The following is a 20226-nucleotide window of genomic DNA, read 5'->3' on the forward strand; positions in this document are numbered from 1 at the left end:
TTGAAAAACTACCCATTGATTTGTACTCATTGATTTTCTTTCAGTTCATTATTTGACTCTAATTTGAACCCTGAATGAAAATGGATTTGACCGTTTACCCCACACACTTCAATAACCCAGTATGTTCAAACTCTGCAACTGGAGAAATACAATACAGCTCTAGCTCTATGGTCAGTCACACATGAAAACCAAGCCCAGATTTAGAAACTGACCAAAGACTTTGCTCTGAGGCAATGTTCCAGGTTTTCTTTTTTTGTCACATGCAATTTGTGACAATCTCATCTAGTTTTGGAGAAAGGGGGGAAACGTGGCTATAGGAGGCGCAAAAACACTCAAAAACACAGATACAGTAACAGGTTGAAAATAATTGCACAGCACATGCATGCAACACACACATTGTTTAAAAAAAATGTTATCCTTTATTTAACGAGCGGGCACATTGAGATTTACAACTCTTTTACAAGTCAGCCCTGGCCAAAAAAACGGTGTACTTACACATGGTCTAGAATCCAATCCCCTGTGTTTATTTGTGAAATGACAGGAGCAGAGAAGCAGGGAGAAAGCGCAGCGGAATGAGAAATGCATAGGGCTGATGAAGGGTTTGAACCGGCATCTGTATGTGGATGAGAGTGTTACTGCTAGACTATGCATTTGGAGCCAGTCCTAATCTGTCTTAAGCTAAAGAATATGAGAGAAGAGCAATTAGTCCTGCAGTGTGAAGTATGAACCTTGTCTGAATGGCAGACATTGTGAAAAGGTTTAAGGTCAATGTGGAGGCATGTAGTTGCTGCTCATGGAGATAATCACCAGGTTTGAAACCACAGGAGCTGAAGATATAGGCTAAAATGACAGTGAAGCATTCCAGCCTGAAGTGCATTCTTTTGCATAGGAAAACATATATTTTGTGTCAAGGACATAGAAGGCGACAACCCAGAAGCATCTGGCAATGTTCTGTGGGATGGAGCTGTACTGATGAAAATCAGGAGAGAGCTGTAATTTACCAGCAGGTGGGCATAAAGGACTTCTAAGTAGTAGGTGCGTGCATTGAGCTTTCCTGGAGAGACAAGAGAAGATTTGGTATCCTAATAGACGGGTTGGTTGTTTAGCAACAAAACCGACGTGGGCGCAACTATGAGACAAAACAGACAGAGTTGGCATAGGTTGTTGACAACAAGTACACTATATTTGGATGCAGTCTATCACAGTGCCATCAGTTTTGTCACCAAAGCCCCATATACTACCCACCACTGTGACCTGTACACTCTTGTTGGCTGGCCCTCGCTTCATACTCGTTGCCAAACCCACTGGCTACAGGTCATCTACAAGTCTTTGCTAGGTAAAGCCCCGCCTTATCTCAGCTCACTGGTCACCATAGCAGCACCCACCCATAGCACGCGCTCCAGAAGTTATATCTCACTGGTCACCCCCAAAGCCAATTCCTCCTTCGGCCGCCTTTCCTTCCAGTTCTCTGCTGCCAGTGACTGGAATGAACTGCAAAAATCACTGAAGCTGGAGACATACATCTCCCTCACTAGCTTTAATAAGCACCAGCTGTCAGAGCAGCTCACAGATCACTGCACTTGTACATAGCTCATCTGTAAATAGCCCATCCATCTACCTCATCCCCATACTGTATTTATTAATTTCTCTTGCTCCTTTGCACCCCAGTATATCTACCATTCCAGTGTTGAATTGCTATATTGTAATTACTTCGCCACCATGGCCTATTTCTTGCCTTAACTTCCTTATCTTACCTCATTTGCACACAATATATATATATACTTTTTTTCCTAACGTATTATTGACTGTATGTTTGTTTATTCCATGTGTAACTCTGTGTTGTTGTATGTGGCAAACTGCTTTGCTTTATCTTGGCCAGGTCGCAGTTGTAAATAAGAACTTGTTCTCAACTGGTTCTCAATACATCGTTACAGTTGTTGGTTAGCTAGCTAGTGAATTTAGGCCATATTAGCATCGATGTTAGATCAGTGAAAATAACAAGATAACACTAGCTGAAACGAGTCACTTAAAATTCCCCACATCGCAGTTTCTTGTCATTGGTGCTATCTGGCCATCTAGAATCACAACCTTCTGCCGCATTGAAGAATGAGCTTCATATGGGTTACTTTCTCAGCTAACCCGTCTATAGCCTATTGCAACAATAGTCTGTCACTCACCCGCACGGCCGGTAAGTGAAGACTATGTAGCTCTCCTCCGTTGTCCTCTCAATGAAGGTCACGCACGTGTGCTTCTCCCAGTGACGCATGGCCTGACGGAATATCGCTCGTTGGCTGCCTAAAAGGGAGGGTGGTCCTTCAAGTGCCCTAATCAAGGACTGCACTGAGAGTCTCAGTGGATTGAATTACTGATGTCGTACATTAGTAGACAACTTATATGATTGAACATCAAAAGCAAACAAATAATGATTTATTCTCTATAATGCTACAAAGTTATGGTATGTAGCTATACTATAGATATGTACAGACAGATGGAGAGACGTTAACAATCAATGAAGCATCTGAAAATCAAGTCAATTTAAGGTCTTTCTCTATCTCCTAGTCAGAACTCACCACTGAAATTCCCACTGATTACATATGGAATGACCCCATCTGGCCACACCCGCTCTGGTCTGGAGGTGGCAGCCCTCCTCCTGCGATGAAAGCCCTGCCCATGGCTTTCTGGAGACATGTCATTCCTACTGCTCTTACTGGACAACGAACCATTCACTGGAACAAACACATGCAAACAGATATGTAACCCATGCAGGGTTGAGGTCATTCAGTCAATTTGAACTTAGTACCTTCGGAAAACAAATGTAACCCCTCGTTTAAAATTCATACATGGTTTAGCAACTCAGATGGCAGTCATATGTGAACACACCCTAAATTGACCCCAATTGTGAATCCTCCATGTCCAGCATGGCTCCTGTACTGTACCTGCATCTGTGCCGTTGAAGGTCTGGATGGACCTCTGAATAACATCCAGAATGCGGTCCACCTTAAACATACGCAGGTCTTCCTCATCCAAAGCAATGTCTCCCAGGAAGGCAGCTAGAGCAGACACACAGACACAACCAAGAATTCATCCTGCAGCTGAAACATCGTTTTAATGCGATTCACAGTTGGCAAAAAAAGTTTGCAAAACTAGAGAGATACTTATTTAGACAGGCAAGAAGACAGAGATGGAAAAAGTGAAAGGGAGACAACTACTGTTTTTGGTAAACCTTTATTTATACCCGAATATATAGCTACACAGTAGTTGGAAGAAACTGGAAGTAAAGGTGGGAATCTGGTATATTTAAAACATAAACGTATCTACAGCCACTCGGCATGGTACGCATTTGAATTAAGCTGACAGTATATCACCTACAGCATGTAAAGCAGTGCTTTGGGGTATGTTATGCTTAGGTCCCTCATTTTTGACATGTGTGAAGCTATGCAGTAAGGCCCACACCCTGCCTGCTGGCTATGGTGTGTGAGCTGATGTGTGATTGGTGCTTCCCTCTCTCCCAATGGGAGGCCCTCAGGGCTCTGTTAGACTACTGTTTGACAAGCGCACACAGCTCCTGCATACAGTATGCACTGCAAAATAACCCTTACATAACCACTAACTGTCACGTGTATGAGCACATACAGTGCATTCATACTTAAACAGAGATGCCCAATAGAACACAATTATACTGAACAAAAATATAAACGCAACATGCAACAATTTCAACAATTTTATTAAGTTACCCTAATCTATGGATTTCACATGACTGGGCAGCGGTAAAGCCAGCGGTACAGCCTGCGGTGCGGCCTTGGAGGGCATAGGCCCACCCACTTGGCAGCGAGGCCCACCCACTGGGGAGAATGAGACAATCAGAATGAGTTTTCCCAAAAAAATGGCTTTATTACAGACAGAAATACTGCTCAGCAGCGATCCCGCAGGTGAAGAAGCCAAATGTGGAGGTCCTTGCGTGGTTACACGTGGCCTGCGAATATGAGGCAGATTGGACGTACTGCCAAATTCTCTGAAATGGCATTGGTAGAGAAATACAATTTTAATTATCTGGCAACAGCTCCTGCAGTCAGAATGTCAATTGCACTCCCTCAAAACTTGAGACATCTGAGGAATTGTGTTGTGTGACCAAACTGCACATTTTAAAGCGGCCTTTTATTGTCCCCAGCACAAGGTGCACCTGTAATCATGCTGTTCAATCAGTTTCTTGATATGCCACACCTGTCAGGTGGATGGGTTATCTTGGCAAAGGAGAAATGCTCACTAACGGGGATGTGAACAAATGTGTACAAAACCTAAGAGAAATAAGCTGTTTGTGTGTATGGAACATTACAGGGATTTTTCATTTCAGCTCATGAAACACTTTACATAATGTGTTTATATTTTTGTTCAGTGTACAGAAAGGGGTTGAAATAGACGTGCTTTCTGAAATGGACCCTTTTTCCCCATTACATACAGTAATCTAATCAACCCCACACAAACCTTATGGTCATGTTCCAATACCCATACTACCACATAGACATCGGCATGATGGTGTGCAGCAGTGTGCAGATGTAGAGCTGAGAGGCCATACTCTTTGAATACCCAGACAGGCTGCTACTTGTCAGTTAGAGTAACCTGTCAAAGCATAACAATCGGAAGGCTTAATTAGCACAGTGAGTTGAGAGAAATTGATCAGAAAACAGGTTCAATTCAACCTGCCATGACAAATCGAACCTTTAGAGCCACAAAGTGTGAGATGCATGACATATAGATTGGCAAATTTCAGATATGATACTCAGAATTTATAATTAAGTAGTCAAAGCAATATGTTAAAGTAGATGCCTCTTGGGAATTTGCTGACTTCTGTCCAGAGGGAATGAGTCTACTAGTGGGATTGATCTACACTCTGTCTTTTTTCCCCTTTTCCCTTGTGGCTACCCTCACACTGTGCCATGTTCAAATAAGGTCCATGGAAAATTAGCACTCCACAATACTAACCTAAATGACAGAGTGAAAAGAAGGAGGCCTGTACAGAATCAAAATATTCTAAAACATGCAACAAGGCACTTAAATTATACTGCCAAAAAATGTGATAAAAAACTAACTTTTGTCCTGAATACAAAGCATTATGTTTGGCGGAAAAAAAAGATCACTGAGTACCACTCTTCATATTTTCAAGCATGGTGGTGGCTGCATCATGTTATGGGTATGCTTGTCATGGGCAAGGACTAGAGAGATGTTTTATTAATAAAAATAAACAAAATACAGCTACAGGCAAAATCCTAGAGTAAGACCTGGTTTAGTCTGCTTTCCAACAAAACTGGGAGGGAAAATGCACCTTTCAGCAGGACAATAACCTAATATACAAGGCCAAATCTACACGGGAGTTGCTGGAAATGTAAAACGTGCAGTGTATTTGAGGTTTGAAAAGGTTTTTGAAGTTTGCGATTTCAATTTTTAAGGGTTTGTATAAGTGTATAAACCCCTACAAAAATGTCCATTAATTATAATCCACATAATAATTCACATTTCCTGTTGCTGCAGGATTATTTTCCTACTGTAACAATCTGGCTCAAATTAAGACCCTACATCTGTACATGGGTGATGATGCACCACTTCATGGGGCAAGGGAAAGTAAATTATGGAGAAGTGAACCACCAAATCCTGGGTCTAAGTAACCCTAACTAAGTACTTTGGCAATAAGCCCTGGTTGTCCCTGCCTTTGAAGCAAAGTCATTCATGCAAAGAGTGACTGTAAATGACTGCAGACCTAGGCCTACAGTGCTCAGCACATGCCTTGCAGCCAGTGGGATTTCACAGGCTTCCAACCGAGGACTACTCTGTCATGGCCTCAATGACCTCGGGTCTCCAGGCAACGGAGAGACGGATAGAAGTAAGAGGACAGAGATGATATTAGGGGGGAGAGGGAAGAAGGGAACAGGACAAAGGAGGAAATAAAGAATGGAGAGGGAAAAGTAAATATGGGGAAGGTTGGGAGGGTGGAGAGAAGATGAGAGTAACGTGATATAAAAGAGGTAGAGGAAAGGGAAGAAAAGAGGGGAGTAGAGATGTGGGGAACCAGATAGTTGAACACAATTGTAAACTGGGTCTCCAAGAAGAGGGAGCCTATTCAGTGCACCGTCAATGTATTATTAAATACAAATAAAAAGCATTGGAGTGGATCACAATGGTGCTGTGACCCGAGTTTGATCTATTGATGTCTAGTCTGTTAGCTAATGGGGTCATTGTGAAGAGGAGGAAGAGGCCAAATGGCATTGAAGTATGATGGAGGGGATTCAGTGAACCACGCTCACATGATGAGTAACCTTGTCTGAGTGTACATTTTCTGAGGAAGCTCCGTGGATTAATACAACCTCAGATTATCTGAGTTCAAACTAGGTTAGCGGTTACTGAGATTTACCTAAATGTACCACCTAAAACCACTCCCTTTTCCCAGGATAAATAACTGTGAGAAACCAATAAATTGTAATTAAATATTATAAATGATTTATATGAACATGATGTGAAATGGAACTTTTAAATTATATGCAATGTCTAAATCTGGATTCTCTACGGCCTTCTCTCTAGTCACTGCATGTTCAATGCTCAGGGTGTGGACCGACAGCCAATCTCAGTATGTATCAGTATCATCTCATCATGGTAACTTTTTGTTGTGACAGGTGGACCTACATTTGCTGCAGCATAGCCTATGCTACAGTAGTATAATGACCGAATGTGAGTCTAATTTACACATCTCTATCTGGCTTTCAGGGTCACCTAATTTTTTTAATGTTTATTGCAGCTGCAGAGAGTGCAAGAGCGAGCACACTCTTGCAGTCTCTCTCTCTCCATCAATTCCATTCAAATTGCTTCCAAAATAGATCATCCTGTTCAAGATTGATTTATAGCCCTATATATACAGTGGCAAGAAAAAGAATGTGACCCCTTTGGAAATACCTGGATGTCTGCATAAATTGGTCATAAAATTTGATCTGATCTTCATCTAAGTCACAACAATAGACAAACACAGTCTGCTTAAACTAATAACACACAAACAATTATATGTTTTCATGTCTTTATTGAACACACTGTGTAAATATTCACAGTGTAGGGTGAGAAAAGTATGTGAACTCTTGGATTTAATAGCTGGTTGACCCTCCTTTGGCAGCAATAAATTCAACCAAACATTTTCTGTAGTTGCGGATCAGACCTGCACAACGGTCAGGAGGAATTTTGGACCATTCATTTTTACAAAACTGTTTCAGTTCAGCAATATTCTTAGGATGTCTGGAGTGAACCGCTCTCAAGGTCATGCTACAGCATTTTAAATCGGGTTAAGGTCAGAACTCTGATTGGGCCACTCCGGAAATCGTACTTTCTTCTATTCAAGCCATTCTGTTGTTGATTTACTTTGTGTTTTGGGTCGTTGCCCTGTTGCATCACCCAACTTCTGTTGAGCTTCAATTGGCGGACAGATAGTCTTACATTATCCTGCAAAATGTCTTGATAAACTTGGGAATTCATTTTTCGTCGATGATAGCATGCTGTCCAGGCCCTGAGGCAGCAAAGCAGCCCCAAACCATGATGCTCTCTCCACCATACTTTACAGTTGGGACGAGATAGCCGGCTCATAGATTTTTCCTTGCCCCAGTTAGCTCAGCAGGCGCCCATCCCACGTCAGGCCTCAGCCGGATCGCCAGGTTTTTATGCCTCAGTCGGCTCATCAGGCTCCCACGTCCCAGCGGGCTCATCAAGCTGTCTCACCCCGACTGGCTGTTTCAGTGCCCATGCCTCGGCCGGCCCATCAGGCTCGTCCGGACGGGACACCGGGTGGCGCCCCTAGTGGGGGGTACTGTACTGTCACGCCTGCTTCCGCTCTCCCTCCTTGGTGCTCGAGGGTGCCAGGCTGCCCTGCTTAACGCACTTCTGCCACCATCATTACGTACACCTGCTCCCCTCGTCACACGCATCAGCGATCCATTACACTTACCTGGACTCACTCACCTGTGTTTATTTCCTCCCCTATATCTGTCTGTTCCCGAGGTTGTCCCCCACTTCAGCATTATTGTCATCATGTTGTTTTGTTCCCCCTGTTCTGACGCTGTTCCTGTCCTGTTCCTTGTCTGTGCTTGATTAAATGTTCACTCTCCGTTCCTGCTTCTCATCATCAGCATCAGTTCTTACAGAAAGAGGTAGGCAGGCTAATATTATTAGGGGAAATATTCTTAAAAATGATAACCAAATTCACTATACTTTGTAGGACACATGGTGCTGCACCAGAATGTTCTCTCTGCTTTATCATGGTTTGAACGAGGTGCCTAATTCCAGCCCATATAATACAGTATAATACAATACAGTACAGTTCACACTGAAAAAGATTAGTCTACTGGAGCTTGTTTAATTTATTTACCCAAGAAAGCACATCATTGTATTTTATTTTCGTGCTTGAATTTTTGATTAAAACTATATTCAAATCCAGACACAGGGTTATTTATATCCTTTAAATGCTTTTGAATGACACTTCCGGTTTTGGCGGGAAATACCGTGTTAGTGATTAATTTTCGGGATGGAACATTTGTAAAATACCGGGAAAATATTCAACCTTAGTTCAAACCCAGGTGGTCACAGATACATATAGCATTGTGGATAACAGTCTTCTGGCTGAGCAGACCCTTTTACAAAATGAAGTACCTTGTTACATACCCTAGAGTCCTGTGTGTTTAAATTGATGGATTCAATTAAATGGACATTTCACCTTAGCTCTATATTAAAAACATCAAGACTTTGTCATACACATTTAAAAAGGGGCTCAACACAAGCTAGAACGAGCACATTTTAATTTCACAGGTAGGATCAGGAAGTTTCGACTTCCTATGTATTAGTCTGCTTATAGTGTACCACAAGTTCCTGCATTCGTAGCAAATGCACGATGCATGACAGGGCCAGAGCAGGAAGCACCGGCCCACGCTGAGCTGTAGGCTTTCATAGGCTGAGAGAAAATGTGGCACCTTGTACATCTAACAATAAATATGCCGATAGGAACATCGCTGGAAATGTCCAATAGCTCTATCGAACAAGGACAACCATATAAAGTATACACGAACACAAATGTATAGAACGATAATCATAACATAGAGGCTTTGTGAAATGCCACAAAGCGGGACTACGTTAATGTTCAGATCTCATCCACATAAGGTCATCGGGTGTATAATTCGGTGCGCGAAACCCAGACATGACTTCTCGGTGGTCAATATGTGTGAAACAGATCTCACTGACCTAGAGGTGCCTTGGACACAATCAAAACGAACCCAGAGTCATAGGTGAAATATCCCTTTAAGGCTTTGTCCCTTGTTTTGACTCTATCATCTCTTGCACCCAGTTCTTTAAAACAGTTTCATAGCTATTCCAGCCAACAATGTTATGTCTTATATATATATATATATATACACACACACACACAGGTTTTATGACCACATTTTGTGCCCAATGTTATTTAGCACGCCTAGATTCATCAAAAGGCCATATCCTCTGTTTTGAATCTTTTTCATCATGCCCCCACTTGACATGTTCCATGGCCATTCTATTCAAGTCTTCCATAGCTCTATTCCAGCCTCCTACATACACTACAGAAGGTAAAACAGGATAAATGATCTTCACATAACAGAGAACATTGTATTGAAGCAAGCTCAAAGTGATGCTTGATTGATTAATGGACAAAGGCTTTTCAGCCCAGTCTGGATTTGACAGCTGTCTGTGTGTTCCATACAACCCCTAACACACCACTGTGGAACAATGCCCAGCGCACCATGCACGATATGGTTGGCCTTGGCCTCGAGTTTATTATCATTTCTACCATAATTGATTTCGGTAACTTTACACGCTGATGCTATACTACGTAAGTGATGTGCTTCACCTTCGAGCGGCGCGCTTGTGAAAACAAGTTCAACTCATTGCCTGTCCCTTTAAATCAACCATCACTTCGGTCTTGCCCAATATGCAGTCTTATCTATAAAGGGAATCCAGATAAAGCAAACTGTAATTAAATATCCCATATAATATGAAACATAGTAACATTACCAGCTTTGCAGGGATCTTTGTAGTCGATTACTTCTGGGGCGCTTAGGTCAATGAAGTTACTTGTTTCCACATCCAAATTAACCGTAAGTAAAACGCGGAGACCTGATAGCAGTAACAAATAGCTCGGCATAAAAGTCATATTTTGAAGTTAATAAAAGCAGAGTTTTGGAAAATTAAAAGGAAAGAAAAGAAAGGAAAAGCGGGTAGAGAGAGAGGATTTGGGGAAACGCAATCTTTCTTTTTTTTTGAGGGCGGGTTTATACACACGGTGCTGCCTCTCCACAATGTCTTTATTCTAGATCAGTGATTCGCTAACATACCCGGGCGCCAGGCCAACATCCCATAGAAAAGCTTACAAACTTAGCACACTGGAGGTCGTGACACAAAGCTGCACCCTGGTCACCAACACAGGCCAATTCAGTTTTTTTTTAATCAACACAATTTTCTAGTGCAATCTTGTTGTAAACTAGACTTGTAAAATGCCTATTTTTTATGTATGAACCCATACAGGATGTTATTTTCGTCATAGGGGTTTATAGCCTAGGGGCCGGATGTATGGGGTTAGGATTTAGATGGGGTGTTAGGGGTAAATTGGAGTTTAGGGTTTAAAAACTATCCAATGCTCTAGGTGAACTGAATAAATAAACTGACCCATTTCACTAACATTTCCAGCTGAATGGTTGGTTGGTTTATCCCAGTTAGCCTAGACCTGGGTGACAGCGGGCCCTATATTACTTTCATTAAATGTCTATAGCCTGAGCCCTTGTTGATTAAATGTGTGTTCAACATATTGGACATTGTGATCTCCTCAACCCCAGAGTTAATAGGACAACACCTAACAGCATCATATACAATACTGTTGAAAAGTTTGGGGACACTTAGAAATGTCCTTGTTTTCCATGAAAACATACATGAATTGAGTTGCGAAATGAATAGGAAATATAGTCAAGACGTTGGCAAGGTTATAAATAAGGATTTTTTATTTGAATAACCAGTTTGTCCTTCAAACTTTTCTTTGTCAAATAATCTTCCATTTGCAGCAATTACAGACTTGCAGACCTTTGGCATTCTAGTTGTCAATTTCTTGAGGTAATCTGAAGAGATTTCACCCCATGCTTCCTGAAGTACCTCACACAAATACGGTCAAGCTGCTCCCACAACAGCTCAATAGGGTTGACATCTGGTGACTGTGCTGGCCACTCCGTTATAGACAGAATACCAGCTGACTGCTTCTTCCCTAAATAGTTATTGCATAGTTTGGAGCTGTGCTTTAGGTCATTGTCCTGTTGTAGGAGGAAATTAGCTCCAATTAAGCACCGTCCACAGGGTATGGTATGGCGTTGCAAAATGGAGTGATATCCTTCATTCTTCGAGATCCTTTTTACCCTGTAGTCCCACTTTTCCACCACCAAAGCACCCCATCACATTGCCTCCACCATGCTTGACAGATGGCGTCAAGCACTCCTCCAGCATCTTTTCATTTATTCTAATTTTCTAATGATCAATTAGCCTTTTTTTAAATGATAAACTTGGATTAGTTAACAAAACGTGGAACACAAGAGTTATGGTTGCTGATAATGGGCCTCTGTATGCCTATGTAGATATTCCATAAAAATCAGCCGTGTCCAGCTACAATAGTCATTTACAACATTAACAATGTCTACACTATATTTCTGATCAATTTGATGTTATTTTAATGGACAAAATTTTCTGCTTTTCTTTCAAAAACAAGGACAATTCTAAGTGTCCCCAAACCTTTGAACAGCAGTGTACCTATTTCCTTCCTCAATCCAAGAAAGATATCATTCATGTTAATATTATACATCATTGTCACAGTGGTCATAAAGAGGAGACCAAGGCGCAGCGTGATGAGAAAACATAACTCTTTAATAAAGAGAGAACACTGAACAGAACTAAACAAAATGTGAAGCAATATGGCTAGTGCAGAACAGGCAACTAAACATATAATAACAACCCACAAAATAACCAAGGAATATTGCTACCTAAATATGGTTCCCAATCAGAGACAACGAATAAACAGCTGCCTCTGATTGAGAACCAATCTAGGCAACCAAAGACATATAAACACCTAGACTAGCAAAACCCCTAGACATACAAAAACTAAACAAACCACCCATGTCACACCCTGACCTAAACAAATAATAAAGAATACAAAGATAACTAAGGTCAGGGCGTGACAGTCATTGAAAACCTTTGTCGACATTTTAACGATTCATGACGCTGACATGACATGTATTATATTAACAACATGGATGATCTCTTTATTGCAATGTCCAAATACTATTTCAGCCACAGTAGAGGTGTGGGACCTTAATTTGACCAGTTTTGTTGCAGGAATAAAATAATCATGCTACAGGAGGATTTTATATTCTTCAAATAAGTGATAGTTTCTAACAGGAAATTAGTTTTGATAGGTTACAGGAGGCAATAATTTAGATGTTGCCTACAGCTGCATTTCGGGCGATAAGGCCTGGCTTGCAGTCGGCGTTCCAATTCGTTCCAAATGGGTTGAGGTGAGGGCTCTGTGCAGGCCAATCAAGTTCTTCCACACCGATCTCGACAAACCATTTCTGTATGGACCTAGTTCTGTGCAAGGGGGCATTGTCATGCTGAAACAGGAAAGGACGTTCCCCAAACTGTTTCCACAAATTTGGAAGCATAGAATCGTATAGAATATCATTGTTTGCTGTAGCATTAAGATTTCCCTTCACTGGAAGTAAGGAGCCTAGCCTGAACAATGAAAAACAGCCCCAAACTATTATGCCTCCTCCACCAAACTTTACAGTTGGCACTATGCATTCGGGCAGGCAGCGTTTCTCCTGGCATCCGCCAAACCTTGAATTGTCCATCAGACTGTCAGATAATGAAGAGAACACATTTCCACTGCTCCAGAGTCCAATGGTGGCGAGCTTTACACCACTCCAGCTGACTCTTGGCAATACGCATGGTGATCTTAGGATTGCTTGGCCATGGAAACCCATTTAATTTTTTGTGCTGACATTGCTTCCAGAGGCAGTTTCGAACATGGTTGTGAGTGTTGCAACCGAGGAGAGATGATTTTTACTTGCTACATGCTTCAGCACTCGACGGTACCGTTCTGTGCGCTTGTGTGGCCTACCACTTAGCAACTGAGCCGTTGTTGCTCCTAGACATTTCCACTTCACAATAACAGCACTTATAGTTGACCGATCTAGCGCTAGCAGGGCAGAAATTTGACAAACTGACTTGTTGAAATGGTGGCATCCTATGGCGGTGCCACGTTTAAAGTCACTGAGCTTTTCAGTAAGGCCATTCTACTGCCACGGTTTGTCTATGGAGATTGCATGGCTGTGTGCTCGATTTTATACACCTGTCAGAAACGGGTGTGGCTGAAATAGCCGAATACACTAATTTGAAGGGGTGTCCACGTACTGTTTGGCCACATACTGTCACTTTAGTGTTAGTTTCCTTCAATTCGTAGCCTAAATTTTGGATAATTCCATTCCATTTACCTTTCTTTCAGGTCATGTCTGTCACGACTTCCGCCGAAGTCGGTCCCTCTCCTTGTTCGGGCGATATTCGGCAGTCGACGTCACCAGCTTTCTAGCCACCGCCGATCCACTTTTCATTTTCCATTTGTTCTGTCTTTGTCTTATCATAATATATAATAATAATATATGCCATTTAGCAGACGCTTTTATCCAAAGCGACTTACAGTCATGTGTGCATACATTCTACGTATGGGTGGTCCCGGGAATCGAACCCACTACCCTGGCGTTACAAGCGCCATGCTCTACCAACTGAGCTACAGAAGGACCACACCTAGGTTCACTCAACCAATTACTTGTTTATTATTTAACCCTCTGTTCCCCATGTTGTGTTTGTGAGTGAATGTTTATTGTATTTGGTCCGTGTTTGTGGGCTATCATTGTTACTTTGTATATTTAGAATTTTTGAGTAAAGTACTTTAAGTACTCATATCTGCTGTCCTGCGCCTGACTCCTTACACCAGCTACACATAGGACCGCTACAATGTCTTTGTGGTGGTTTCTGTGGGCTGCTAGCAATAGTGGATGATATTTGGCTAATATTGTATAATAATATAGGATATGTAGCCTTTTCGAATCAATTTGGAACGCAGTCTCCACATAGCTGTTTAAACCTGGAGCCTGGCGCACGGTTCACACAACTGGACAGCTGTCATTATCGTTCCATGATTAGTGAAGATTATGGTAGATTTATCTCGTTTTAAAGGTATGGCTTTAGATAAATGTACTGAAAACCATATTAAATGAATACTCCACAATAAATTGTGTTGGCTATCAAGTGGGAGGGTTTTCAGCAGTTTAATTAAATGTATTCAATGTGTGCAACGGAGCCACACCTGCAAAGCCAGTTACACAAATACTAACAACTGCTTAAATCAAAACACACATAAAAAAGGCATAGATTTTAATCAACCCCTAAGTGAAGTGCAAAGAAACTAAAAGCCGTTTTACATGAATCTGTACAGACCGAATGCACTTTAAGTGTTAGCCATCCCTGTGAGTGGTTATGGTATCTCGTACTTCAAACTGCACCCAAAGAAGAAATATTCAATGACTGATGTCTCAGCATGTGTATTCCTGTCTTCCAGAAATACCCATGTTTAAATGTCATTTCACAGGCCCAGAGGACCCATACACCCAAATGCATTTGCATATAATGGCTTCGGGGCTGTTTGATGTGTGTATATGCACACGTGCATGTGCTTGTATTGATATTGGTGGTGACGGGATTGTATCTTATCAGCCTAAAATTAATCAACAAAAGATTACTTCAAAGGGGAACCTCTAACAAGGAATAGATGATGATATTAATGCAAAACGAGTCTGATGGAATCTGATGGGGGAATCAGACCCGAGTTACCCACGTGTAAATTTTACTTTATTCTGACCTTGAATATAAGCATGAGGTAAAGCATGTGCCAGCCAGCTATTCGTTTGGGGTGGAGATCATAGAAATGGAGGTGTGGCAGAGGTGTATTTACAGAAACGCCTTATTCCGACCTTGACTTAATGCACTCATAATTCCATTAACTTTACATGCGAGGAAACTCTGAATATGGTGGAGCAACCCATTGGTTCCGAGTAGAAAAACACCAATCTCTATGCACTAATTTATAAATTGATTAGCGGTATCGATAAGACCAGGGTTGGGTAGGTTACTTACTAAATGTAATCAGTTACCAGTCCAAAATAGTAACGTAACTTTGGGATTAACCGAACTCAGATTACTTCTAATTACATGTTTTATTAGTTCCCCTTAACAGACATTGGAAGACCGAAAGGAGCCATCAAAAACATTATCATAGTGGTCCCAGATTCACTCAGGTGGAAAAAACGTAAAAGTTGTGGCTTTCTTCAAATGTAATTGAGAAGACATTTAAAAGTAATCCAAGTAGTTAACTAGTTTTTCTAATGCAATCCGATTACAACTATGCTAGTAACATAACTGATTACAGTTACCTTTTTTTGTAATCAGATTAAATCTTTCAGCAAGTTCAAAGAAACTGGGTGGATGGGTGGGATGTAACGCAGTAGGTAGGTCTGGACGAACACAAAGAGAGGGTAGGATGGGTGGGAGGTAACGCAGTAGGTAGGTCTGGACGAACACAAAGAGAGGGTAGGATGGGTGGGAGGTAACGCAGTAGGTAGGTCTGGACAAACACAAAGAGAGGGTAGGATGGGTGGGAGGTAATGCAGTAGGTAGGTCTGGACGAACACAAAGAGAGGGTAGGATGGGTGGGAGGTAACGCAGTAGGTAGGTCTGGACGAACACAAAGAGAGGGTAGGATGGGTGGGAGGTAACGCAGTAGGTAGGTCTGGACGAACACAAAGAGAGGGTAGGATGGGTGGGAGGTAACGCAGTAGGTAGGTCTGGACGAACACAAAGAGAGGGTAGGATGGGTGGGAGGTAACGCAGTAGGTAGGTCTGGACGAACACAAAGAGAGGGTAGGATGGGTGGGAGGTAACGCAGTAGGTAGGTCTGGACGAACACAAAGAGAGGGTAGGATGGGTGGGAGGTAACGCAGTAGGTTGGTCTGGACGAACACAAAGAGAGGGTAGGATGGGTGGGAGGTGACGCAGTAGGTAGGTCTGGACAAACACAAAGAGAGGGTAGGATGGGTGGGAGGTAACGCAGTACGTAGGTCTGGACGAACACAAAGAGAGGGTAGGATGGGTGGGAGGTAACGCAGTAGGTAGGTCTGGACGAACACAAAGAGAGGGTAGGATGGGTGGGAGGTAACGCAGTAGGTAGGTCTGGACGAACACAAAGAGAGGGTAGGATGGGTGGGAGGTAACGCAGTAGGTAGGTCTGGACGAACACAAAGAGAGGGTAGGATGGGTGGGAGGTAACGCAGTAGGTAGGTCTGGACGAACACAAAGAGAGGGTAGGATGGGTGGGAGGTAACGCAGTAGGTAGGTCTGGACGAACACAAAGAGAGGGTAGGATGGGTGGGAGGTAACGCAGTAGGTAGGTCTGGACGAACACAAAGAGAGGGTAGCCAATGGATCTTTTATTGAATAGATTTGTATCATTGGTCTTTGTAGTAGACGGTGTTACAGTTAACAGATGTGATAGATGGTGATGTAGGTAAGGGATGAAGATTTTTTCACTAGGGTGAATAGAAACAAGACATTGTTTTTACATTATGCCATTAACTTGGGCAATAAAGAGCAAACACTTATACTCATGTCACCAAACTGGAAGGCTCAAAGATACAACAAGCACAAACAAATTAGCACCCATGCTGTAGGGATAAATATAATATGTATTTACAGAAACCTAACAAAAGGAATAACTCCAACTTGGCCGCCACACACCACATTCGTATGATACTCACTGTCAATGACCGCATCTGTCACATGCTAGTTTGGTTGAAAGGGGGCTAATAACTGCAGGTGGGGGGCATTTAAAGGGGTAGGCCCACCTCTTTCAGGTGCATGTGATTGTTCTTAATGAGCTTTGATGGAGGTGTGTGGCGACAAATGAGGGGAGGGCTCACCTCCAGGCAGCAAGGGAGTAGGAGGGGTGTTGTACAGGACCCTTTTCCACCGTGAAGTATAAATAGCTGTCGTTTTTCCACCATTTTATTATATGCCTGTGGCTTCATCATTTGCAGGGGTGAAATTTGGAAACACAAGCCGAGGCTATATGGAAATCGATGCGCACTGACAGTAGCGCCGAACATATCGAGTTGATTTATGCACTCTAGAATGTTTTAATTATGTGCCTAGACTATTATATATGTTTTTACCGTTTCTATTATATTAAATATTAGCCGCTATCAGAAGCCACCGTCAATAATACCCACATACAGTGCCTTCAGAAAGTGTTCATACCCTTTGACTTAAAAAAAAAGGGAAAACAAGTTGGCAAATTTATTGAGAATGAAATACAGAAATATCTCATTTACATAAGTATTCACACCCCTGAGTCCATACTTTGTAGTTTTGGGTATTTCTGTATCAGCTTTGCACATCTAGGTTTGGGGATTTTCTCCCATTCTTTTTTGCAGATTTTCTCAACCTCTGTTACGTTAGATGGGGAGCGGTGGTGAACAGCAGTCTTTAAGTCATTCCAAAGATTTTCAATGGGATTCAAGTCTGGGCTTTGGCTGGGTCGCTCAAGGACTTTCACATTCTTGTTCTGAAGCCATTCCAGCGTTGCTTTGGTTGTATGCTTGGGGTCATTGTCCTGTTGTAACGTAAATCTTCGCCCCAGTCAAAGGTAATTTGCTCTCTGAAGCAGGTTTTCATCAAGGATTTGCCTGTATTTGGCTCCATTCATTGTTCCCTCTATCCTTACCAGTCTCCTTACCACTGAAAAGCATCCCCATAGCATGATGCTGCCATCACATGCTTCACGGTAGGGATAGTGTTAGACAGGTGCTTTGCATTCAAGCGAAAGAGTACCAATTTTTGTCTCATACCTTAAGCTCTCAGGTGTGCTACCATGTGCCTTTTTCTCAGGAGTGTCTTCCGTCTGACCACTCCCCCATAAAGCCCAGATTGTTGAAGTGCTTTAGAGACTGTTGTCCTTCTTGAATGTTCTCCCATCTCAGACAAGGAACTCTGTAGTTCTGTCAGAGTGGTCATTGGGTTCTTGGTCACCTCCCTGACCAAGGTCCTTCTTAATCGGTTGCTCAGTTTCGTCGGACGGCCAGATCTAGGCAGAGTCTGGATAGCTCCATATTTTTTGACAGCTTTGCACACTCTTTGCATTCTCTCAACCAGCTTCACCTGGAATGCTTTTCCAACTGTCTTGAAGGAGTTCCCACATATGCTGAGCACTTGTTGGCTATTTTTTCTTCATTCTGCAGTCTAACTCATCCCAAACCATCTAATGTGGCGGCAGGTAGCCTATTGGTTAGAGCGTTGGACTTGTAACCGAAAGGTTGCAAGATCAAATCCCCAAGCTGACAAGGTAAAAATCTGTTGTTCTGCCCCTGAACAAGGCAGTTAACCCACTGTTCCTAGGTCATCACTGAAAATAAGAATTTGTTCTTAACTGACTTATAATATATATATATATATATATATATATATAAATAAAGATTGGGTTGAAGTCGAGTGATTGTGCAGATCAGGTCATCTGATGCAGCACTCCATCCACTCTCCTTCTTGGACAAATAGCCCTTCCACAGCCAAGAAGTGTGTTGGGTAGGGTCCTGTTGAAAACATATGATAGTGCCAATAAGCGCAAACCAGATGGGATGGCGTATTTCTGCAGAATGCTGTTGTAGCCATGAGGGTTAAGTGTGCTTTGAATTATAAATGAATCACAGACAGTGCTTGACCCAAGCAAGTCTCTTCTTATTATTTGTGTCCTTTAGTAGTGGTTTCTTTGCAGCAATTTGACCATGAAGGCCTGATTCACACAGTCTTCTCTGAACAGTTGATGTTGAGATGTGTCTGTTACTTGAACTGTGTGAAGCATTTAATTTGGCGCTGCAATTTCTGAGGCTGGTATCTGTAATGAACTCTCCAGCAGAGGTAACTCTGGGTCTTCCTTTCCTGTGTCGGTCCTCATGAGAGCCAGTTTCATCATAGCGCTTGATGGTTTTTGCGACTGCACATCTACAAACTTTCAAAGTTCTTGAAATTTTCCGGATTGACTAACCTTCATGTCTTAGAGTAATGATTAACTGTTGTTTCTCTTTGCTTATTTGAGCTGTTCTTGTGATAATATGGACTTGGTCTTTTACCATATAGGGCTATCTTCTGTATACCAACCCTACCTTGTCACAACACAACTGATTGGCTCAAACACATTAAGAAATAAAGAAATTCTACAAATTAACTTTTAACACATCACACCTGTTAATTGAAATGCATTCCAGGTGACTACCTCATGAAGCTGGTTGAGAGAATGCCAAGAGTGTGCAAAGCTGTCATCAAGTCAAGGGTGGCTACTTTGAAGTACATATATTCCATATGTTTTATTTAATAGTTTTGATGTCTGCGCTATTATTCTACAATGTAGAAAATAGTCAAAATAAATAAAATCCATGGAATGAGTTGGTGTGTCAAAACTTTTGACTGGTACTGTATGTAAATAAGATATGTGTTTCATTTTCACTTTGTCATTATGTGGGATTGTTTTTAAAACAATATATTTAATCATTTTTTAATTCAGGCTGTAACACAAAATGTGGAATACGTCAAGTGGTATGAATACTTTCTGAAGGCGGCAGCGTAGCCTAGTGGTTAGAGCGTTGGACTAGTAATCGGAAGGTTGCGAGTTCAAACCCCCGAGCTGACAAGGTACAAATCTGTCGTTCTGCCCCTGAACAGGCAGTTAACCCACTGTTCCCAGGCCGTCATTGAAAATAAGAATATGTTCTTAACTGACTTGCCTGGTTAAATAAAGGTAAAATTAAAAAAAAAAAAAAAGGCCCTGTACATAATAACTGTCACTTTAGTGCAGGGACTGTTCATTTCCTTAAATTTGTAGTCTACATTTTGCATTATTCCATTACATCGTCTAGGCCTCCCTTTCTTTCCTCTGTCACTTCAATGTGGATGTTTCGGAGGGTCGCTATTAATAGTGGACATACAGTATTAGCGTATTACAAGTTGTGCAATCATTTGGGACACGTAGCCTTTTTAAAATCATTATGG

At 42.0% G+C, this 20226-nt stretch overlaps 1 protein-coding gene across 4 annotated transcripts in view; it reads right to left on the reverse strand.

The window, feature by feature from the left end:
- Window positions 1–10337, reverse strand: part of LOC118375825 (bone morphogenetic protein 1-like) — a 51945-nt gene extending 41608 nt beyond the window's left edge. Inside the window, exons 1-5 of one of the 4 annotated variants that reach the window (XM_035762435.2) lie at window positions 10060–10204; window positions 4483–4617; window positions 2937–3050; window positions 2571–2726; window positions 2178–2295 (exon numbers count right to left, since the gene is read on the reverse strand). In XM_035762435.2, coding sequence (XP_035618328.1) covers window positions 2178–2295; window positions 2571–2726; window positions 2937–3006 — 344 coding nt within the window. In that variant the 5' untranslated portion in view covers window positions 3007–3050; window positions 4483–4617; window positions 10060–10204. Of the gene's footprint in view, window positions 1–2177; window positions 2296–2570; window positions 2727–2936; window positions 3051–4482; window positions 4618–10059 lie in introns of all 4 variants that reach the window. The other 3 variants (XM_035762432.2, XM_035762433.2, XM_035762436.2) reach the window with 3 other exon arrangements.
- Window positions 10338–20226: the final 9889 nt, after the last annotated feature.

This window comes from Oncorhynchus keta, chromosome 12 (genome assembly GCF_023373465.1).
Source record: "Oncorhynchus keta strain PuntledgeMale-10-30-2019 chromosome 12, Oket_V2, whole genome shotgun sequence".
NCBI lineage: Eukaryota > Metazoa > Chordata > Actinopteri > Salmoniformes > Salmonidae > Oncorhynchus > Oncorhynchus keta.